Here is a 24,627-nt window from a genome sequence, read left to right as displayed (position 1 = left end):
AAGCGACCGGATGTGCGTCATAAATTCCGTGACCCCAACCAGATCGCTTTAGCGATGTCGTAGCGTGTAAAGCGGCCTTAACAGTCATCTCTAATTACTGTGTTTACTGCCTTTCTTTTATGCGTTTTCCCCCCATTTGATGCATTTTTGGTGCAGATGTGTATCTGTGTTTTTAACATTACAGAAAAGCTTTAATTCTGCTCTTAAAAAAATGGCATTTTTACCTTTGTTTTTTTCATGCTCCACGCCACATAAAATCCTTTAGAAAAAAAAAAGCAAATGTAGATTTTATGAAATCAAATCCACTTTGCTTGGACATTTAGGCCATGTGCACCTGTGGAGTAAATGGTGTTTTTTCTGCTGCCTTTTTTGCACAGAAATTCTGCTGTATTTAATTATCCAAGCACAGTGGATGTGAGTTAGGGAAAATTTCACCCACTGTGGGATTTTGGTGTTTTTTTTTTTTCTTTCGACGTTTCTATGTGGCACTTAAAAAAAAGCGCATGAAAAAAACAACAGTCACTTTTTTTAGTGCAGAATCAAAGCTTTTCTGTACGATAAAGAAAAACATGTCAAAATGCGGCTTCACATCTGAGCCAAAAACGCATCAAATAAGGGCGAAAAGACACAAAAATGTTATAAGCAGAGGAGGCTGTTATTGGGTAGTTTGGCGTGGACACCTACGGATCACAAAAAACAGTATTTATGCAACATGTGAACATGGCCTTAAAGTCACAAAAAAGCAACATGTCATGTAGTGAAGCCTATATAAAAATGAGAAAATCCACAAGGTCTAAAAACAGGAAAAGTCAACTCACCTAACCATGGAACTGTTCATCGGAATTATTCATGTAAACCGAGAAGATATCCAAACGGAAAGGAGAGATAATCCAGCAACCGGGATCTATAAAAATTAGAATTTTATTAGAAAATTAATTGAAATTAATTGAAAAACTTTCACTCCATGTTTAAAAGGTAAAATACTATGATCAAAAAACCCAGTTCACAAACTTTTCAGACTTTTCTTATTCATTGTATAACAAATACCATGTGTCTATGGCGTTTTACCTCATATCCTGTGTCACATGTGGATTGACAACCAATCATTTTAATTCAACAGGTCCTGCACATACCTCAAACATATTCATAGAATATATATGAAATGCAGATAATAGAAAATTCTCCTACATTCAATCAGTATTTTCTATTATCTGCAAAGTCCCTGGTAGAATTCCACAAATGCTAACTCAAAATAGAAATGATGTGCATTAGTAGCGCAGACCACCTGTTGGATGTCCAATGTACATGTGCATCACCCACCCCAACGCACGTTTCTGCGTGCCTTCTTCAGGGTAGGAAGCATATATTTGATGTTACATATATATTTTTCATATTTATTTGCAGCCATCATCTTTATTGTTTAGTGGTTTCCTTGTATATAATTTGCATATTGCACGTTGTCTCTGGTTTAACAGCAATTATTATTATTATTATTATATAAGGTCTTGAATTGGGTATTATTACAGAGTAATATTTATTCATTTTCGTTTACTGCCTTCATATATTACATCGTGTTCATGTGATTTTATCTTTACTCTGGTTTTTCTTTTACATTAATTAAAAAACAATTTTGGTTTTATTTATACTAGACCTCATGTCTGTTTTCTTTTTTCTGTGAATTTGTTGTTTGTTTTCCGGTTGGTCATCATATACTAGTCCTTGGTATTCGGCACTTATCATAACATATTATACAAGTTCTATTACAATATATCAACACTTGTGGTTGATTATGTGCCTGATTTGGTTTTCTCAATCATCACAACATGGAAGATTACTGGAAACGAATTGATACAAAAACCCCCAAAGAGATCACACTGTACAGTATAAACCACCTTTAAAAATGAACACAGTGCCCTATAGTTTATGTTCAATACAGTTGTTTAGCATAAGCCTGCAGCTATTGTATCCTGCAACAGTTTACCTTGAGGCACAAAGCACTTGTGTATACAGTCTTCCCACAATGTGATTAAAGCATGTGTGACCTGTGACAATGGAGTGTTTTTCCTCTGATGCTGACTTAGACTGAACATCGAATATCCTAATTTTGATAGTGCACACTGAAGCTGGAGCGATGGTTTCCATCCCTTGGTTATGGTCTTGCTGCCTGGACACACAGACCCTTGTATATGTATTACTCTTTGGACTGTTGGCGACATTAATCTATACAAAGCTGAGACACAAAGATGTATTCTTCGATGCTCGGGGAAGAGCGGTGCTCATCACCGGCTGTGACTCAGGCTTTGGAAACCTGCTGGCACTCAGGCTGCTTGATATGGGATTCACAGTCTTCGCTGCTTGCCTGTTTCCTGATGGAGAGGGAGCCCAGGCTCTGATAAACCATTCATCCCCTGGGCAGGTGAAAGTCATCAGGCTAGACGTGACCAAAGATGAGGAGGTAGAAAAGGTGAAGCAGTATGTGAAGGAAAACCTCCCTGAGAAAGGTAAAAGACAATTACTAATATTTTTTTTAAACCGCCTGCGCTGCCGTGAGAGAGCTGAAACAGCAAGGTCCCAAAATGTGAGTTATTCAACGCGTTTCGGAGACATGAAAATAATGATTAAGGAGCTTGTCTCCGAAACGCATTGAATAAATCGCATTTTGGGATCTTCCGGTTTCATCTCTCTCACGACAGCCCGGGCAGTTTACCCACTATCTCCATCAACAACATTATACTTGGGTCTGCAGCAGCCGTTCTCGATCATATATGTTTCCAGCTAGCTGTGGCTCACACAACCTCATCAAATGAGGATATCCCTGTGCATTTTCTCTCCCCACCTCACAGTTCTCACAGTTACGGCCCTATTGCACTTTTTCTCATGCTTATATTTATTTTTTAAAGCAATATATAAAGTTGGGTCTCACGTAGTACTTGCGAGGAAGTAATTTACAGCAAAATCAGTGTCATTTTCTGGCACATCTGATTCTGCAATCCATTAGAACTTTGTGGGCCCTTTAAAAAAAAACAAAAAAACAAAAAACTTTTTGAAACTTTTTTTTAATATTCATTTATTTTCCATATCAGTATCTATGAAAAAAAATTTCATAAAACGTGCAGATTTCCTCTGACCACTTACCCTCACAAAAGGCTAAACGTCCAGTTCTGCAGTTCAATAGTTATCTCATTATTCTTTCCAATACCTTTTTTAAGTGAATGGCTACAGATTTGTTATGTGTATTTTTTGGGATGACTGTACTTACAAGTGAGTTACGTTATATTTTTTTATTAACTTTTACTATATCTAAAAATCAACACGTACTCAAAGTGCAAAAAGTGACTAAAGTGTTATAATACCAGGGCCGGACTGGGACTAAAATTCAGCCATGGCATTTGGGGGTACACAGGCCCACTTTTTCGCGTGGTGAATGTGTGACGCCCCTGGACTAGTCAGGGCATCACAGGGGACTGCACGTTCTTTACTCTTAGTGCAGGACTCAACCCCTCTTGGTTCTGGGTTCCTAACTTACAGTACTTCCTCCATCAGCATCCAAAAATCCCAATCACACTTCACACCACACCCTGTCAGACACACCAGTGGGCTGCTGAGCTGGAATAGGGCCGCCCACCTAGGGGTCAGGCAGACTGGTGGAAGGTGACAAGTGAGTGAAGAGAGTAGTGTGGCGCCCCTGAGGCTTCCGTCGCCACAGGTCATTGCACCCCATCCAGCGGTGTGATGCCCCATTCTGAGAGAGGAAGAGAGTGAACTCCGGTTCCCTGGTAAATCCACACTACACCCATTGTTAGGTACATACTGGGACCAGGGAAAGTGGCAGTTACCCCCCCCCCATACTGCATGCTGGGAGGGGCCGTAAGACCCATCCCTGCTCCTATAGGGTACAGCTTAGCAACTGGTGAGGTGGGAGGAGCCATCTGAGAGCAGACACAGAGAGGAAGGTCAAGTTTAGTTAGTCTACCTCAGGGAGTGAGAGAGTGAGCATGTAGTTGGAGAAGAAGAACGAGAGAAAGGAGGGAGGAGGAGGCCTGCTGGAGGCAGGCAAGGAGGAGAAAAGAAAGAAAGAAAGAAAGAAGGAAAGAAAGCTCCAAGTCAGACAGGAGCAGAGAAACCGAAGGAGACGCTTCCTGGTGAAGACCCTGGGACCCAGAGGTCCAGGTGACACCACGTAAAAGACAGAAGGAGTCGCAGGGCCACGGGTAGTCCTAGAGGTACCACGAGCAGGCCTAGAGGTACCAAGGAGAGGGCCCTAGAAGTGCCACGGGTAGTTGTAGGCTGCGGTGGCCTGTTCCACAGTAACATCGGTGGAGGGATTAAGCTGCGACAGGGGACGGTCCCTAGAGACTGGAGGAGTGCAAAATCATCTCCAAACAGTAAAAACCGAGGCCCAGGGACGTTGTAAGCTCCCAGGGCCAGAACCCATAGCAGACTTCCAGAAAAGGGGTAGTCAGCCGACAGGTGACCCCCCAGCCTGGATGCTGTAGTGGAGGCCAAGCCAGGTCCATCCTAACAAAGGCAAGGCTAAGGAAGACAGCAGAAGAAAGAGACACTAAGAGAAGGGCACCGGCTTTTACTCTCTGAATCACCCAGAAACGGCGGAGGTCCCTGACAGTGGTCCCAGCGGTCCAAGGGTCCCTACAGCTGTGACAAGAACTGTGAGTAAAGAACTTGAACTGCACCCTTGAAGTGGTCTCTGTTATTTTCGCTGCATAGACATTCACAAGCACCAACTGTGCCCCGGGCATTGCTCCACCTGTGGGGAGCAGTACCACCATTGCTGCTATATCATCATCCTGGAGGCTCCACACAGCAGCGGCGGCTTATTAGCCGCATACCACAGGTGGCGTCACGAACACAACCTTTATTCAGCAAGCCACATATTCTACTGACACCCACCAGGGCCACGGAGCCGGGCCCAGCCACCACTGACTACCACCGGACTAGTCCGGCCCGGCACCGGGTGTCCCACAGCCCTGGGGTGGGCGAGTCAACTTTGCCGTCACGAACAGGATTTTGTGCCCGGTTTCACCGGGTACTGTGCGCCTGAAGAATCGTGAAATAGCCTGTGTTTACTGTGAGAAACTGCCGCCATTGAAGACACTGAGCGCGGGAAGAAGGGGGGCGTGAAAGAAGAAAGGGCGCGAAGAGAAGCCACGCCCCCTTGTCCAAGAAAAGAGCGCGAAGCGGTGCCCGCCATAGAAGGCGGAAGAAGAAGAAATGGCGACCAGATAAGCTGGCCGGCTGGCAGAAAGAGTCTAAATGCCAGACCAGCAGATAAAGAAAATGTACTTGATAGTAAGCGGAGCGGTGCCGGCCGTGATGGGCTGGGCGCCAGTCTGGCGCCAACTGCTAGTACAGCCTCTGGCCCCGCCTCCGAGAAGGGAAAGGGAGCAGCCGAATGGCGTGGTCGAGCACCCGAGCAGTGTTCCAGGCAGCATTCCCCAGGTCGGTAGCATGGCGGAGGAGCTGCAGCAAGGTGCACCAGGGACCGGAAGAGTGGATCCCGAGCTGGACCTGCTGAGAGAGGAAATGCGAGTCCTGGCCCGGAGGCTGAGTAGTGTGGAAGTGGAGGCGGACCGGCAGAAAGAAACGCCGAGGGTGCCGGAGGATCTGGAGCGGTGGATGGATGCCGCGGAGCGGAAGCAGGGTGAGCAACCAGAAACCCCGTCCAGTCCGGACCCAGGGTCCCGCCACGCGCCCCCGCTTAGCCCCTTCACTGACCCCCTGGCCTTCCCAGCCTACCCCGCGGACGCCCGGTGGGGCACCGGAGGCCTGCCTGAGACCCCCGCAGACGGAGCCTGGGGAGGGGTGGACCCTGAACAACTAGCGGGCCCCCTGCCGAGTCCCCCTGTGAGCCTCCTGGGAATGGCATCCCCGGGAGTGAATTGGGACGCAGCGCCCATTGAAAGCAGGGGACTGCAGCGGCCGCTGCTCCCCAAGGAAACTCCCCTGGCCAGCGAGCTGACGTGCCGGAGGCTGGTGGTAGAGTACCAGAGGGAGCGGGAACTCCGGGAGGAGAAACGAAGGGCCCGAGAAGCCGCTAATCTGGCCTCCAAAGAAGAGGTCAGGAAGGCCCTGAAGGGATCCGAGGGCCCAGTGCGACGGGGCCTAGTAGTGGACTTCCGACAAGCTGGTGGCTGGGGCTTCATCCGGGAGCCCGGTCTGGGCAAGGACATGTTTGTGGCCCGAAGAGACACCGAGGAGCACCTGCCCAGAGGCCACCCAGGGCGCGATGCCAAGCCGGGTGATGTGGTGGAGTATACACGGCTGATGGGGGACCGTGGATGGTACGCGCTGCATGTACATATCCTGCGGGAAGAAGCGGCCCCAGAAGAACCAGGGTGGCGCCGCACAATGCAAGAGCGCAGCATCTCCCCTAGCAGCAGCACCACCTCAAGGCAGACTCAGGCCACAGAACTGAGCAGAGGTCCTGCGACAGCCACGCAAGAAACGCAGACCAGAATCTCCATGGCCTACATGCTGCCCAGGGCCCTGCCAAAGAAGGACCCCAGCAATGAAGAGTAAAGAAGTAAGAAGCAGCTGAACTGTATATAGCCCCTGTCTGCCCCTCATTCTTTTTGAAGAAGTCCCTTGTGTTTTGCCCCTCATTCTTTTCGAAGATGACACCCTTTCCTGCTGTACTGCCCCTCATGCTTTTTGAAGACGTCACCCCCCATGTTTATGTGTTACCGGGCCACTGAACTGGAATGTGGGCCCCGGTGGATGTGTATGTGTCTTATGTAACCAGGCCATTGGACTTAATGGCTGGTTGATTTTGTCCCATTGTTGTTTGATTGAAAGAAACGAACTGCCGGGCTACTGGACTTGTTGTAGCCGAAAATGTATATAGTTGCACCCGTTGTGCCCCCTACCAGAATTAAGGGGGATGTGCCCAAACCAAGCAATGAACTGGAAGTGCACACATAGTTTCTTTATAAGAAGTTTGCCACGTTAAAGTAATTGTGCCTCCCATAAAGGGAAGAAATGTTAATTGTTTTATGTTTTGCAGTTCTTCCACATGTTTTTGTTGTTTTCAGCCCGAGGACGTGCTGGGATTTGCTGTGGGGGAGTGTGGCGCCCCTGAGGCTTCCGTCGCCACAGGTCATTGCACCCCATCCAGCGGTGTGATGCCCCATTCTGAGAGAGGAAGAGAGTGAACTCTGATTCCCTGGTAAATCCACACTACACCCATTGTTAGGTACATACTGGGACCAGGGAAAGTGGCAGTTACCCCCCATGCTGCATGCTGGGAGGGGCCGTAAGACCCATCCCTGCTCCTATAGGGTACAGCTTAGCAACTGGGGAGGTGGGAGGAGCCATCTGAGAGCAGACACAGAGAGGAAGGTCAAGTTTAGTTAGTCTACCTCAGGGAGTGAGAGAGTGAGCATGTAGTTGGAGAAGAAGAACGAGAGAAAGGAGGGAGGAGGAGGCCTGCTGGAGGCAGGCAAGGAGGAGAAAAGAAAGAAAGAAAGAAAGAAAGAAAGAAAGAAGGAAAGAAAGCTCCAAGTCAGACAGGAGCAGAGAAACCGAAGGAGACGCTTCCTGGTGAAGACCCTGGGACCCAGAGGTCCAGGTGACACCACGTAAAAGACAGAAGGAGTCGCAGGGCCACGGGTAGTCATAGAGGTACCACGAGCAGGCCTAGAGGTACCAAGGAGAGGGCCCTAGAAGTGCCACGGGTAGTTGTAGGCTGCGGTGGCCTGTTCCACAGTAACATCGGTGGAGGGATTAAGCTGCGACAGGGGACGGTCCCTAGAGACTGGAGGAGTGCAAAATCATCTCCAAACAGTAAAAACCGAGGCCCAGGGATGTTGTAAGCTCCCAGGGCCAGAACCCATAGCAGACTTCCAGAAAAGGGGTAATCAGCCGACAGGTGACCCCCCAGCCTGGAGGCTGTAGTGGAGGCCAAGCCAGGTCCATCCTAACAAAGGCAAGGCTAAGGAAGACAGCAGAAGAAAGAGACACTAAGAGAAGGGTACCGGCTTTTACTCTCTGAATCACCCAGAAACGGCGGAGGTCCCTGACAGTGGTCCCAGCGGTCCAAGGGTCCCTACAGCTGTGACAAGAACTGTGAGTAAAGAACTTGAACTGCACCCTTGAAGTGGTCTCTGTTATTTTCGCTGCATAGACATTCACAAGCACCAACTGTGCCCCGGGCATTGCTCCACCTGTGGGGAGCAGTACCACCATTGCTGCTATATCATCATCCCGGAGGACCCACACAGCAGCGGCGGCTTATTAGCCGCATACCACAGGTGGCGTCACGAACACAACCTTTATTGAGCAAGCCACATATTCTACTGACACCCACCAGGGCCACGGAGCCGGGCCCAGCCACCACTGACTACCACCGGACTAGTCCGGCCCGGCACCGGGTGTCCCACAGCCCTGGGGTGGGCGAGTCAGTAGCCCTTGAGCAGTGAGGAGCTAGAGGGAGCGTGTGGCTCCCGGGGAGTAAAAAGATTGGGTTGCAAACGGCGGTCTGGACCCGGAGGAGTCGGCGACCCGGTTGCGGGATATTGGGACTGGGTACCTGGACTTAGTCTTGGAGGACAGTCGGTAGCCCAAGTACAATAGCCAGTCTGGGACCAAAAGCACAGTGGGGTACTAGACCCTAGGTCGGGGAGTAGCTTCAAGCAACCCGGCAATTAACCTGCGGAGGATAGTGACTTTATGGACTGTCCCCACGAAGCTCAGAGATCAGGGGCACTAGCGCAACGAGGGGGATAGGGCTTTCCAACCAAAGCAGCCCACTGAAATCCCAAGCGGGAACTCTTGAGAGCACAGCTCCTTTATTCAAAAAGTGGGGAGCGGGGCCCGAACCTCTTTATGCTTACGGGCCACTCGGACACTTCTAAATTTGTGCACGGAGGCAGGCTCCGGACCATCAGGCGGTACTGTAGGGGACGGATACCCGGACGGACTCCCCCAAGAGGGCAGTGGCACCCAGAGACTTAGTTTACCTCGTTGTCAGAGTCTGCTTTCTATCTGAGTGAGTACCTGATCATCCCCTGCTTTTAGTGAGCCTGCGCTCCCCTGCACCTCACCATCCAGAGTCCTGGGGCCTTCCCTACCCGTGAAGGGAAAACGTCATCTAGCTGACCCCATTCCATCAACCCTGGTAGTCCCATCGGCAGTGGCGGTACTCTCCGTCACCGCACACCACGGGTGGCGTCACAAACTATCTACCCCCTGTAAATAATTCCCCTTTTCACGTTTGAGAATGGCCCCTAGCACCCGGGTAATCACCCCCGGATCCGAGTGGTTTGACCGCTGCAGGGGCGGCACAAATGTGAAATATCTTTGTGCACTTGTAGGTTGTGTAACACGACCATATAACAGCTCAAGCCTATTTATTGTTCTTAGTAGCAGGACCTGGTGAAGCTATTATTTTCCCTACAGAGCTGGTCTCGCAGATAATGAAGAGGATGCTGCTCTCCATATAATGCTGCAGTCATATAGCTGATGGGCAGGGATACAAAATCAGATCCACCTGAATTAATATTGATGACTTATTCTACAGATAGGTGATCAGCGAAGCTGTTGTTTTCACTGGTGATAATTTTGGACACATACCACTTAGAGTATGTGCAATGACATTTTTGGGGGCAGATCCCACCATGGAAACCACTATGAAAAACACTGGAATGACCATATGCATCTCCTCGCTGTGCACAGGTTCAGGATTTTGAGCATCTTTTAGCCACTTTGAGTTTCTAAAACCACCAAATGATTAAAAGAAGTGACCGCTCCATTCTTCTGGTGTTTTCCACTCGGAAAACGCTCTGTATTTTACAATGCAAATCAATGGGAAGGCTCGGAAGATACCGGAATCTACAACTCGAAGCTTGCCCTTAATTATGGTGAGGAGATGCTGGGAGTTGTTGTTATCAGACTGCGGACCATACAGGAACCACAGTACTGATAAGACGCAATCAGTACCACAAATAATCATCTACATCCAGGTACCTTTATAGGTGACATCTTCTGAGTCGATCCCATTCCTTTTGTCTCCACGCAGTACAGATGCCATGAAGAAGTTTCGTGCCCACTGCTCGTCTCTGAAGCCCCCCCTCTTTATTCTTCAGCAGCACATCCCCACACAGCACCTTTAAAAATAAAAGTATCATTATACTGCCCCATAAATATAAATATCTCCCATGCTGTGCCCCTGAATAAATAATTGCTGTGCTTCCTTCACAAAATATCCCCCCACACTTCCCTTATCCAAAATACCTCCCACACTGACTCTCTCCTTAATATACCCCCACGTTGCCTCTTTCCATAATGTCCCCATACACAGCTTCTCTCCATAATGTCCCCTCCAAACTGCCTCTCTCCATAATATCCCCCATATTGCCCCTTTATTATTATTATTATTATTATTATTAATAATAATATTTATTTATATATTCCCCCAAACTGCTCTTTTGTAATCCCCCCCCCCACACACACACACACACACAATAAAATGCACTCTCCATTACCCCTCCCTCCCCCCCACACACACACACAATACAATGCACCCTCCATTACCCCTCCTCCCACACACAATACAATGCAGCCTCCATTACCCCTCCACCCACACACACACACAATACAATGCACCCTCCATTACCCCTCATCCCCACACACACAATACAATGCACCCTCCATTACCCCTCCCCCACACACACACAATACAATGCACCCTCCATTACCCCTCCACATACACACACACACACAATACAATGCAGCCTCGATTACCCCTGCCGCCCCCCCCCCCCCCCACACACACATGTGCCGCCCCCGTGCCAGCAGCCGGTGCTGCTCGGATCTGGATCTATGGTACGGCTCAAGGGGTTCTCTGGACCCGGGGGTCGCACGGACACTCCAAATAAAAAGGGACGTATTTATACGGGATTAGTTGTAAAATGTCTGTGACGCCACCCACGGTGTGTGGTGAGATGCTGTTGCGGGGCTCCCGGGGACGTTGGGCTGGCAGCTGGATGTTAACCCCTCCGTGAGTAGGGATGGATGTCCCGGGGCCCAGTGTCTCTATGCTGAGGATGGTGATTGCAGGGGCCGGCGCACGCTGTCAGGCTGGGGATGTTACTCATGGTCGAATAAAGCACACAAGTCCTGTGGTAAACCAAGGTGATGATGGCCGGCTGCCGCAGATGGGTGTATCAGGTCCCACACCCGGACTAGTAGTCAATGCATTTCTCCTCTGCACTTCGTGTTGCTCTAAGATAGATTTCTCGGTGTGTAATACGGGGAGTCTGCTCCCAGTCCTTTGGTTGAGAGCTGTGCCCGTCTGACGCTGACCGTTGGGAGCTACGGGCCCTGGTGGTTCACCTATCCCTCTCGGTGGGTGGTTGTCTACTTTTCGGCACTTAGGTTGGGACAGGACCTAAAATCCTGCCCTCAATTGGTTAATTAGCTAGGCCGTTGGTGCCGGTCTTGGCTTCAGGGTCCAAGTACCTCCTCTGTGCAAGGTTTCCGGGTCGGGACTCCGGTGTCGGCACCGGCGGGCTACAACTCTGTCCCGGTCCACCTCGGATCTCCGGCTTGCCATCTTCCCGTCTCCTGCTGGCACTGGCTACTGTCTGCCACCTAGCCAAGGTGTCAGGGCTCCGACCCTGGCACCTGTCAGCTTGCAGTCCAGGCCTTGACTGCCTGAGCTCGCCTCCTCCACTCCACTCTGAACTTGACTCTAGACTTATCTCACTGTTTTTCCCGCCCCGGGTTCTCCAGACCCCTAGGTGGGCATTCCCTAACAGCCTGGTCCCACCCACTGGTGTGCCTGTCCTACACTGAGGGGAGTGACTAGGGTTTCAGGTGGGCTGATTTAACCCTTTGTGGGCTAGGTGTTGTGCGGGGGCCTATGTGTACATCTACCTGGTTTTCCAGGGCGTTACATTCCCCCTTGGTTGAATACAGACCATCCACGGGCTGTCCGACCACCACCATTTATTTTAACCGGAACTAGAAAGTAGAAAAAAGGCATAAATACAAGTATAATAACAGTGGAACAGTTTCTTCCCTTACGGGAGGCACATATCTTAAACGTTACACAATCAAACGGAACGGGACGGACTGGACCACCTTCTTGTTGCTCCCACCCAAACAACCTGTTCCCTGGTGCCACCGCTAAACACTGGTGCACACCCCTTTGCCCAAGTCCAGGAACGGGTCCGGGTGACGCCCACGGGCTGGGTAAAAAGTTCCTTACCTGGCAGTCCTTGTCATAGGTTCCCAAGTTCGGGGACCCCTGGCCTGGAGGTTAGTCACCGTTTTTGGTAGTGACTGGGCCTCGGCCGACTCTACCGCAGGCCCTTCCTCCAATCAGCCTCTCTAGTGGCTGCCATGAATAAGAAGGGTAGCCTTGACTTATTTACAAGGCCCAAAAGTTTTTGGGTTGGCTTTCCAGTCCGAAGCCGTGGTCCATGAAACTGTAAACGGTAACGGGGTGCAACTTTAACTGAGGTAGCCGGGAACCACTACCTTAACAATCTTCCTTGCTTGAAGATGGCGGAGGGGGGCGGAGGCACATTTTTTCATCCATCTTCCCCACTTCTTTACGTCGAGGGCAAACCACCCCCTCTCTCCGCAGTGCCGGGTATAGGAGACCAGCTCTCCTGGCTCCAGGTCACGATCCGGGTGGCCCGTAGGCAAATGAGGGGCAACATCCCTCCGGGACACAAAAATCTCGGCCTCCAGGCCCGGTTGATAAATAAAGCCCCATCCCTTTTGAGGGTTAAAGTGCCGGACCTGTCCTTGGAACGTCGGGCCCTGCACCCGAAAGTTGCCTGCCGGAGGTTATCCTTCTCCCGGTATGTCCTATTTAGTACTTCGGCCTTCCGCTTCTCCCGGGACGCAATCTCCATCTTCAGCTGCTGCCGCTCTTAATACAGAGTACGGGTTGCGCACTCTGCTTCCTCCTGCTTAGGGGCTTGGACCATCCGGATGCCCTCACTGCTGGCTACGACCAGGCTCACGTGAAGTGGAAGAGGGCTCTGTTGATCCGCGGCCTGCTCTGCCGCCCTACAGGTGCATCCCAGCTGCGCCTCAGCCGGGATCGGGTACTGGGGAGTGGCCGGCGTCTTTGCTGACTTCCGGTCAGGCGTCGTCTCTGCTGTGGCCGGGCGGATTGCCGGGGCCGACGTTATCAAGTGCGCTGCCTTCTCCGGGATCGGGGATAATGTCGTCTCTGGTGCGTCTAGGCTCAGAGCCGGAGGAGATGTCTTCCAGGCTTTGGTCTTTTGTAGGACTGCTACGGGTGTCAGAGCGGTGGCGTGCTCACGACCCGAGGACTCCGTTGATGGGTCCTTGCAGGCAGATGGAACGGGTACCACTGCCGTTGCTTGTGGCAGCAGACCAAGCGGGGCGCCAGCTACAGGTACGGGCAGCGAGGGAGGCGGCGTGGCAGACGGGGGCAGACCGAGCTCCTCAGCCTGTTGGGCCGGTCCCGGTGGGACATAAGGGCGTGGGTCGCTTAGCCGCTCCTCCGAGGTTATCTCCACTTTGCAGGCCCGGACAGCTGCAGCCAGTTCCTGCATCTCACAGTACATAAGTGTGTACTATGTATTTTTTGGCTTGTACTCATAATATATATTAGTGCTCACTTCAGTTATCCTATTTAGTTCCTGCATCTCGGCCGTCCATCTCTTTAGTAGAAAGTTGGCCTGGGCCTGGATTCTTCGGCACATCCGTTCTGTCTGGGCTTCCACCCAGTCGGCAGTCCCGGGGGCAAATCCTTCCATCTTCGGGTTGCCGGACCGGTCAGACATCCTCTCGAGGTGGTGTCCAGGAACGGAAGATGGCACAGTCCTGGTGTCCTTGCCTCTTATTTCCTCAGATCACATGCCACTATTCTCGCCCGCCCCCCTGGTTTTTCGGGAGCAGTCCTCTGATGCGGCTTGCTAGTTTCGATTTCGGCCTCATGGTTTTTCTTCCGGCCTTGTTCCCAGGGGGCGGGGCCTCAGCTTCACGCCCTTTCTCAGGCAAGAAGACGCTGGGCTGTTGTTTTTCGCGCCCAAAAATGGCGGCAAAGATGGCGTTTTTTCAAAAATTTTGCAGCGGAGCACCGCTGACAGTCCAGAACAAGGCGCACTTTCACCGAGCAAGTAAATGGGTAATAATCCTGTTTGTGACGCCAGGTTTCAGGGTGTGCCGCCCCCGTACCAGCAGCCGCAGTGCTGCTCAGATCCGGATATATGGTTCGGCTCGAGGGGTTCTCCGGACCCGGGGACCGCGCGGACACGCCGAATAAAAAGGGACATATTTATACGGGATTGGTTGTAAAATGTCTGTGATGCCACCCATGGTGTGTGGTGAAATGCAGCACCACCGCTGCCGTTGCGGGGCTCCCGGGAACGTTGGGCTGGCAGCTGGATGTTAACCCCTCTGTGGGTAGGGATGGATGTCCCGGGGCCCAGTGTCTCTATGCTGAGGATGGTGATTGCAGGGGCCCGCGCACCCAGTCAGGCCAGGGATGATACTCACGGTCGAATAAAGCACACAAGTCCTGTGGTAAACCAAGGTGATGGTGGCCGGCTGACGCAGACGGGTGTATCAGGTCCCACACCCGGGCTAGTAGTCAATGCCTTTCTCCTCTGCACTTCGTGTTGCTCTAAGATAGACTTCCTGGTGTGTAACAATTTTTTTTTGAGGAATCTGTGCAAATATTATTGTGATTGGCTGCTGTGTTGTCATTATATTTTTTTTAACCTGTCACCGGTATGATCTGTACCACTGCTAACTAAATGGCAATACAACAACAACAGGAGCAGCGACTTTAACTGAACTGACCAAAAGCTGTCAGTCAGTGCGTGAGGTGTGGTTACAGCCGCTGCTCTCTATACACATAGCTGTGATTGAAATTGCGCCAGTGCCTGCCCCGTTACGGAGACCTGGATGCTGCTGGGAGGATTAAAGAGAACCTGTCAGGTGCAAAATCCACCCAGAAACATGAGCAATTCTGGGTGTATATTTCTAATCCCTGCCTAACCATCCCAGCCTATAGTAGCATAGATAAAGAGATTATTAGAAAAATTATTTCTAAAGATCCTTTATAATATGCTAATGAGCACAGTGACTAGTCACAAGGGCGTTTTCTCCCTGAGAAATGATTAGTCCTCCCTCTTAGCATGTTAGCACGTCAACAGGGGCATGCTAACATGCTATTTAATGCCCATTGCCCCACATCATCAGCGGTGACGCGCGTGCCTGTGCCCATTGTCACTGCTTGAGAACGCCGGGTTTAGGGTCAGTGCGCATGATCAGACGTCCCAGGACTTCTGGTCATGCGCACTATGAAGCTATGTGTACGAGTCCCAGCTTCAGAGAGGTCTAGTGCACATGACCGGAAGTGCCAGGACTGTAGCGGTGACAACAGACACAAGTACGCGCATCACCGCTGATGACACTGGGAAATGGCCTTTGAATAGCATATTAGCACGGCCCTGTGGGTGTGCTAACATGCTAAGAGGGCAGAGTAGTTGGGGGAAGCAATGCCCTTGCGACTAGTCCCTGCACTCATTAGCATATCATAAAGGATCTTTAGAAATACTTTTTCTGAAGATCTTTTTATGTATGTAACGGGCCCCACGGGGTCTTGGGAGTACTAGTCACCGGGCCGGTGAGGGTCAGGGGATGTCACAGGTGGCCCTGACCGGTTTTGTGACACCGTCGGTGTCAATAAAAGGCATGAAAGTTGGGGTGACAATGATGAATGGGTTGAGGATATTGGGAGTAGTTGTCTCGTGACGCCACCTGTGGTGTGTGGCCAGGGATTAGCCGCCGCTACGGGTGATGTCCTCTGGGGCGGATGGTAAAGCAGCTAGGATGATTCGGCTCCCCACAGGTAGAGCTAGATCCCTGGGAGGATGATGGTGGTGGTAGTGGCCGTTGGTGTTGAAGTGCAGGGCGGCGGTAAGGACGGGCTGACACAGTGGTTGCGGTTCAAGGTCTTTACTCACTGTATGATAGCCACCCTCGGAGTGCCGGTTTCTTCCAATGTTTGCTCAGCCGATCCCAAGTAAGTCGGAGGTCAACAACGGTGCCAAAGTGCGTTCTTTCACAAGGGTTACCCCTTGATGAAGTGAAGAACCCAGGCTGAGCTTCCTGCTAAAAGCCAGGCTCTGAGAAGAAGGAAGTTGAAGAAAATGGTGTTGTGTTGCCAGAACTGTAGCCCCGACTTGACTGAAGATCGTGTGAAGGTTGCTCCTACTTCTACCCAAAGTGGTACCTGCCCCCCAGGTGGTTGTCTTAGTGACTGGGAAAGTCTCATGCCTCGTGATGGCCACCCCCAGCCTATCCTAGTCCTGTCCCCATGAGAAGGCACCTAAGCTGTATGTAAAGTGAAATTTGGAAACCCCAGTGATTAACCTCCTCCTCACCCAAGATGAATACTGCACCTTAAATGAGATGCAGTTCTCTGTGGCGACTGAAGCCTCAGGGGCACAACATATGCAATTAGATACAGGGAAAATTAAGCAAGGATTAGCAATATACACCCAGAACTGCTTGTGGTTCTGGGTGGACATTGCACTTGACAGGTTCCCTTTAAATTCATTTCATCAAGGTAGCAGTGTTCATTGTGCTGGCGCTGTGATTAACCCCATATCTGCAGGTTAATATCGTTTTTACAGGTGACAGGTTTCCTTTAACTGTGTGCGTTTTCTATCTGGTCTACTTCCTTACACATAACCTAAGACTTTATTCACATTTCTATGATTCAAAAGGACAGCAAAAAGATAAATTCTGAGTTGCAGTCAACTGACATTTGTGCCGGACGATTCATTAGAATGTGCATGTTTGGATTAAAGTACGACAAGTGCCATTCATTTTTGTGGATAATTGGTCTTCTAGAAAAACTATGAACAGTCGCATAGGCTATAATGTGGACAAGTTATGTCCAGTTAAAAAATAGATTGTTCAAGCATGTTAAAAATAGACCTGTGAATAAGCCCCAAGAAATAACCTCGTTACACTCATCTCTTATGACATGTTACAGATTTGCATTTTCTGTTCTTGCACAGCCTGCCCCGAGGTCTACTGACAAAGCTAAACAAATGCACAGTTCTCATATGTGCTGTGCTGGATCAGTAAAGCCAAGCACAAAAAGCAACTCAAACATGGCAATATTTACTGTGTGCTTAAGCCTAAGGCTACTTTCACACATCAGTTTTTTGCCATCAGGTTCAATCCGGAAAAAAACGGGTAAAACGGATCCGGTACCGCATCCGTTTTTTCCCCATAGACTTGCATTGGTACCGGATTGTACCGGATGGCTTTGCGTTGCATCCGTTTTTTTTCGGATGCGGCAAAATTTATCAAAGCGGCGGCCGGAGGCAACGTATCTTGCAACGTTTTTTTGTCCGGCAAAAAAACCGCATCGCGCCGGATCCGGCGCGATACGGCGTGTTTTACAATGAAAGCCTATGGACGCCGGATCCGGCGCAATGCGGTAAAAAATGGATGCGGCTACCGGATCCGTTTTTGTAAACTGCGCATGCACCAAATTAATTAAAAAAGCTGATCCTTCAAAAAAAAGGACAAACCGGATGCAAAAACGGATGCAAACCGTATCCACCGGATCCGGTTTTGTACGCATCCGGCATAACGGATCCGTTAAAAACCGGATCCGGTGGATACAGTTTGCATCCGTTTTTGCCGGATCCTTTGCATCAGGAAAAAAAAGGATTGTGCCTGAATGCAGAAAACTGATGTGTGAAAGTAGCCTAATACACACAAGTGTTTTGTAATACAAATCATATGACTTTTGATTATGCAGTGACTACTACATTTCATCCATGGACACTGCTCTCAATATATTGAGATACAGTAAATCCCTGCAGAGTCTGCTTAAAAAGACAATTGCAGCATGATTGAATGGATATCGGAGTTTTTCCTTCTTTCGGTATGTGCACACATTGAGTATTTGGATGCAGAAATTTCGACACATTTCTGCATCGCAGAAGCCAAGGCAAAAGCTTTAGAAGAAGCAACACTAGTGAAAGATCCAGCATAAGACTCAGACCCGAATTTATCATCATGATATCTTGCAACACACCTCAGACTACGCTCTACTGCATGTCCCGTTAGAATACTACCTACATTCAGCCCCAAGAGCTATATCAAACCATGCCGAACATCAACGTCAAAAACCGTCAAAAATCATCGACTCTCATCCACCAAACACCCCATGCTAAGCATGAAAGTAATTCTGTCTATCTATTATCATGAGTCCGATCTGCACCCAAGCCTGTAGATCCCTACTACACAGCGACTGCTTTCATGAAAGAACACGCCAATGGTGACTATCGCTGCAATAACGCATTTTATTACAACAATAGCTTACCGAGACCCAACCACAGCAACGCACAGCCTCTCACAGATCGAGCGCTACCAGCTTTTCTCAAGTTCTTTGCACACCGTGAGTTACTCACTAAAGGTCTCTCAAAGTTTAACTACCATCCTGAAAGTTACAAAGTGTGGAGAGCTTCCATCAGAAACGCCACTGCTGGCCTAGGCCTCTCTGCAAGTGAAGAGGTCAACCTGTTGGTGAAGAGCTTAGGAAAATAGTTGACTGAACCTCACAAAATGCATCAGAGATATCAACATCAACCACCCGAGCAGAGGCTTATACATCTCATGGAAGAGGCTTGATGAGTGCTACGGCTCCTCAGAGATAATGGAAGAATCCCTCTGTAAAAGGTTGGATGACTTTCCAAAAATCTCTAACAAAATCTTTCACAAGCTAAGAGAATTGAGAGACCTCTTTGTAGAACTTCAAGTTTCCAAGACTTAAGGAGACCTGCTAGTCCTCACATCCCCAGACACAGCCAGAGGTATCAAATCCATAGTGCAGAAGTTACCTTTTAGTTTGCAAGAGAAATGGGTCAACCGGGGCTCAGATTTCAAACAATTACAACACATATTGTTCTCTCCATTCTGCTTCTTTGTACATGCCAGCAGGCTAAGGAGAAGTATGATCCCAGCTTCGTCATTTCCACCGTAGATCCTGCTAACCCAAAACTAGGTAAGCTTGCTTCAGTCTGTAACCCCAGAGACACACCAGTCTCAGTGCACAAAACTAATGTATCTTCTACAGGTTTATCATACTAAAGAGTCACTAACGAAAGACCCAAGCAGGGAGTGCGCCATACATAAAAGGCCTCACCAATTCCAAAAGTGCAGGAATTTTAGGGAAAAATCTAGTAAAGACCATAGAAACTTCCTCAAAGAGAACAACTTATGCTACAAGTCTTGTGCATCTACAAATCATTTAGCTAGACACTGCTAAGCCAGGAATACTTACTTGGAGTGTGCCAGCCAAAAGCACAATACAGCTCTATTGGTAGGGCCAGCGCCACAGACTCCCTCACCCGCAGATCAACCTACAGAGCAGGTCAAGGAGGAAAAGACAGTGCGCCTTCTTGACATGTAAACCGGGAAGACCTCCTGTCCTGTAAGTAGAATAATTTTCAAACGTATCATTTTCCGGAAACTCTGTGGTACATGTCAATTCCAAAAAATGGCTGACCTTCCAGCAGACCGTCTGAGTACAGAACCCCCTTTTACCAACGTGGGTCTCTGGTCTGTTACCGCACAACATACTAGGGGAGGACATGCAAACATCAAATGCTGGGCTGTCTTATTCACATATGTGAATATTATAGCTGTGCACATAGAAGTCGTCAAGGCAATGGACACATCTCCTTCATAAATGCCCTCAGAAGGTTCATTTCTGTCAGAGAACATATAAAGCATATCTGATCCGACAGGGGATCCAACTTTGTTTGAGTTTGTGGTGAACTAAATATTCCCTGAACCCTCATGTTAACCTAGTTGAAAGATGGCTTTCCAAACTGGGATACAAGTGGACCTTCAACCCGCCACACTCATCTCATTTGGGAGGCGTTTGAGAGCGCATGATCAGCATTGCTCACAGAATCCTCAATTCCATCTTTCTGCAACTAATCCCTTCAAAACTCACTCACAAGACTCTCACTCCTTTTATGGTTGATGTAGTAGCCATTATAAATACTATACCTCTGGCCCCCATATCCAGTGATCCTGAAGGCCCATCTCTGCTACTCCTTCACCTCTCCTCACCCAGAAACTTAATGTAACCACAGTGACTCCCGGGGAGTTTACTACTAAGAACTTGTACAAATCCCAGTGGAAGATGTCCAAATGTTAGCAGACCTTTTCTGAATCAAATGGAGAAAATAATACCTTTCTATGTTAAAAGCAAGAGATCAGTGGCAAGATAGTAGGCCCAACATGGTGCATGGAAACGTTGTCCTAGTAAAGAACACCCAGTCCAAGAGGAATGAATGGCCTCTAGGATTGGTGACCAAAGTGTCTGAACTTATTTTGTCGCTCTATAGTTGAAATTGTTATGTAGTATTCTCTGGATACCAGACGGGGAGTGTCATGCCTTCACAGTGTGAAGCCCCACCGGTGTTGTGTCGGTGCATACCTTCAGGGACTCCACGTTGCTGGATCTCCGTCACTGGTAGGAAATCTTCTTGTTTTTGATCGTGACGCCACTCTCAGTATTGCGGTCAGTGGGGACTGCCACTGCAGGTTAGGGGTGCCTGGGGCTGATGATATGTGCAGTCAGATGTAGTAGCCTCCTGAGAGTGAGGCAAGCCCCAGGGACCGGTGTAGATGCGTAGTACTACAAGTCGCAGAATGACCACACAGGCAGGAATGTCTTTCAAGGGCTTTACTCACTTCAGGTGGCAGGGTGAGTAACCCGGGCGTAGCTGGGATGAACCAGATGGGAACCAGGTATCCTTCAGGCTGACTTTATGAGGGTGACTACTGACTCGCCTTCCTTAGCCCTTGGTGGTTTGGGGTGACCCCGACTTTGAGTCCCTATGGGGGTCACCCAGGGAAGATGCTCCAAGCCTCTCTCCCCTTCTTGCCGTGTGCTTGTTCCCCGGACCAGGCCACTCCAGCCTCTTGCCTCCTATGACCTATGGGCCCAAACTTGCGGTTACGTGGCTGCGGCTTTTGTAGTGTTGTGGTGTGGGCTGTAAGAGCCCCACACCGGCAGGTTTAGCAGAAGAAAGTTGAATCTATCCTTGCTTCGGGATCTGCCGCCCGGTTGGGCCTGGTGCTCTCTAGCAGTCTCCTTACTTCCCACTCCGTTGCACTTCCTAGCTGAAGCTGGCTTTCAGGCAGCACTCCTAGTTGACCGTTCTCCCCCGTCTGTAGCCACTGCGCGGACGCTGTCAGATTGCACAGCTCCAGGGATCTGCTCCTCACTCGAGCTCCCTGGACTCTACACTGAACTGGCTCACTGCTCCTCCTCTCCTGTTCTTGCCTACGCCACCTAGCAACCAGACTCTCCACCACACCCCTTGAGAGGAGATGGAGGCTCTACCCCCTCCACTATTCCAGTGAAGGTGAAGGCTTGCCCCCTCCTGGGATCCCCAGGGGTCCTCTCAAAGGTACATGTGTGAGACCTGATCACTATGCGCCTGTGTTCCACACCCCAGTCAGCCTTCTGGATTACCTGTATTGTACTGTCCCCAGCATGGGTGCAGTACTCAGTGGTGCCTGACTAGGTCAGGGGCGCCACATTCCCCCTTAGTTATCACCAGCACGTCCTCGGGCTGCAAGACAACATTTTAAAATGCATAAAACATTAAAACATGTAAAACATTTAAAAGCACCAGGTATCAGACATCACCACCCTCCACCCACAAGTCCGTTAACCCACCCAAAACCCTTTCACGTTGGCCGCGGCTTCAGCCACTTCTGGCAGGATGTAGAGGCGGCTTACATGGGCTGGTGGTTTCAGGGTATACCTGGCCTGGTGGAACCGCGCCTTCAGCCACTTCTGGCAGGATGTAGAGGCGGCCTCCACAGTTGGTGCTGACCAGGTACCCTCTTTGTGGTGGTGAGCCAAGGCCCCATAAACAGGCGTGCTCTCTGGTCGCAGGTGAGCCAAGGCCCTTTTCTACGGACGGGCCCCCCTGGTTGCAGACGAGCCAAGCCCCTAAACAGGCTGGCCCTGGTGGTGGTGCCACTGGTGTAACTATTTACACTGCGAGAGTTTGTGGCTATAGCAAGTTCATAGCCTTAAAGTTTATTTCTCACAATAGTTTTTGTGGGCGCATTTCTTAAACGTTGCAAACAAAACTGGTCAAAACAGTAACTTCTTTCTTTACTTTGCTTTACTCTTTACTCCTCCATTTCACCAGGGCGTGGGCATGTAGGGCACCGGCACCTGTGACTTTCTTGCTCTCTGTCGTCGTCTGTGGTTGTCTCATCTGTAGGATCTTTGTCTGTGGTTGTTTCATCTGTAGGATCTTTATCTTTCCTTTCTTGGTCTTCGTCTGTTTCTACATCTGGTTCTTTATCTCTGTCTTTTCTTTCTTGTCTTTCTTGTCTTTCTTGTCTTTCTTGTCTTTCTTGTCTTTCTTGTCTTTCTTGTCTTTCTTGTCTTTCTTGTTTGGGACATGGTGCTACATCAAGCGCATACAATCCTCTTTCGCCTTCATGCATGGTGAACTGTACTACGTCTCCAATTTTCAAATTTCTGCCTGAATGTCCTCTGGGCAGGTGGGCTTGAACATCTCTTCGATTTACAAATATGCCCTCTTTTATTCCTTTTACTACAATGAAGCCGTATCCGCTTTTCAGGTTGAAGTCCTCTACTATTCCTCTGTAAAGGGGTCCTCTGGACTGGGCTTCAGACCTTCTTAGGCACCTTTTCTCCTCCAGGTCTCTGGCTGTGACCTCTCTCTGCTCTGGAGACTGTGGTGTTGGAGGATGCTTTGCTCTGCTGCGCCGTGTCTTGCGGGCTGGGTTCATACCTGTGGGCTCCCAGGTGAGGTCTTTGGGTTGATCTTCGTCAGCAGATGGGGTTAGGTCTTCCTCATCCCAGCGAGAATAGGGCAGCATCTCTGGCTCTGGGTATGGGTCTGCTGCGGTTGGCGTCGGAGTCAGCCCTTCAGCTTCCTGGCCTCCTCTCCCCCTTAGTTCTTCTTGGCACTCCTTTGGTGGCAGTGCTGGGGATGGGCTTTCTTCAGCTGGCCCAGGCGGTGGACTCTCTGGCGCGGCTGCAGGGGTTGCCTTAGGGGTGTGCGGAGGGAGCATGTATCTGTCCACCATCTCCTGTGGGAACTTGGCCTCCAGGTCAGCCTTCAGCTGCCAGTATGCGGAGTCTTCACCTATCAGGGATTTCCTAGCAGGGACCTCTCTGGACTGGGGAGCGGTGTCTGCTCTGGCCTTGCAGGCCGGGGAAAATAGTGATGCAATCTCTTGGCGGGCCGCGCCCTGTATGGCGGCGGCCTGGTCTTGGCGGGCCGCGCCTGGCATGGCGGCGGCCTGGATCAGTGTCGCTGTTGCAGAGGGCTCTGTGCAGGCTGAGCTGGGCGTCGCTGCTGCGATCGGAGCTTGGCGGGCCGCGCCTGGCGGGGCTGCGGCCTGGTTCAGCATCTCACTTGCGGCGCGGACGAGCGTCGCTGCTGCGGTGGGGTCTTGGCGGACTGGGCTCAGCAGGGTGGCAGCCTGGGTCAGCGTCACACCTGCGGCACGGATCAGTATCGCAGTGGTGGTCGGACCTTTGCGGGCCAGGCGGGGCATGGCTGCGGCGGCCTGGATTTGGCAGGCCGCATCTAGCGTGGCTGCGGCCTGGTCCGGTGGCGCCGCGCCGGGCGCCTCTTCTGGGACCGCGGGCGTGGCAGCAGGGGTCGGGGCACTTGCGCTGGCCGGGGCATCACTCGACTCACCCATCTGTGGCAGCATCGGGGTCTGCGTCGTCGCCGCTCGGTCTGGCAGGCGTCGCGCGGCTCCCTCCTCGTAGGTCCGAACCGCCGCCGCCATCTCCAGAAGCTCCTTGCGTTCTTCTCTGAGCCGTCGCACAATCCTGGCCTCCAGCTGGTCGCAGAAAACGGCAAGCTCCCGGCACCACCAGGCAGCAGTGCCTGGTTCTGGGTATCCGCGTCTGGACTCCATTTTCTCTAGCAAGCTGCTGGCTTCTCTTCTGCCCCGCCGTCTCCGGACGCTTCCGCTTTCTTCATCAGCGAGGTCAGGACTCTGCAGGGGATCTCTGGGTAGCCACACCTCTTCGTGGGCGGTAACTTCTTCCAGCGCGGGCTGCTGTTGTTTTTCAGCGCGCTTTTCATGGTGGCAATATGGCGGCGCTTCCAATTTTTCAAGCGGACCGCCTAGGCACATGGTCACCTGTCTGAACAGGTCTAGTCCTTATCCTGTTCGTGACGCCAGATGTGAAGCCCCACCGGTGTTGTGTCGGTGCATACCTTCAGGGACTCCACGTTGCTGGATCTCCGTCACTGGTAGGAAATCTTCTTGTTTTTGATCGTGACGCCACTCTCAGTATTGCGGTCAGTGGGGACCGCCACTGCAGGTTAGGGGTGCCTGGGGCTGATGATATGTGCAGTCAGATGTAGTAGCCTCCTGAGAGTGAGGCAAGCCCCAGGGACCGGTGTAGATGCGTAGTACTACAAGTCGCAGAATGACCACACAGGCAGGAATGTCTTTCAAGGGCTTTACTCACTTCAGGTGGCAGGGTGAGTAACCCAGGCGTAGCTGGGATGAACCAGATGGGAACCAGGTATCCTTCAGGCTGACTTTATGAGGGTG

General features: G+C 50.5%; 1 protein-coding gene across 1 annotated transcript in view; it reads left to right on the top strand.

Annotated features, from left to right (window-relative positions):
- The first annotated feature begins 2,076 nt into the window (after positions 1-2,076).
- LOC142295004 (retinol dehydrogenase 7-like) overlaps positions 2,077-24,627 on the top strand; it is a 58,801-nt gene continuing 36,250 nt past the window's right edge. The window contains exon 1 of the mRNA XM_075338073.1: positions 2,077-2,501. Within this exon, the coding sequence (XP_075194188.1) occupies positions 2,132-2,501 (370 nt within the window). The 5' untranslated portion in view covers positions 2,077-2,131. The remainder of the gene's footprint in view (positions 2,502-24,627) is intronic.

Source organism: Anomaloglossus baeobatrachus, chromosome 3, assembly GCF_048569485.1.
Source record: "Anomaloglossus baeobatrachus isolate aAnoBae1 chromosome 3, aAnoBae1.hap1, whole genome shotgun sequence".
NCBI classification, from domain to species: Eukaryota; Metazoa; Chordata; class Amphibia; order Anura; family Aromobatidae; genus Anomaloglossus; species Anomaloglossus baeobatrachus.
Note: the sequence above shows the minus strand (reverse complement) of the source record. Positions and strands in the feature narration are given on the sequence as shown.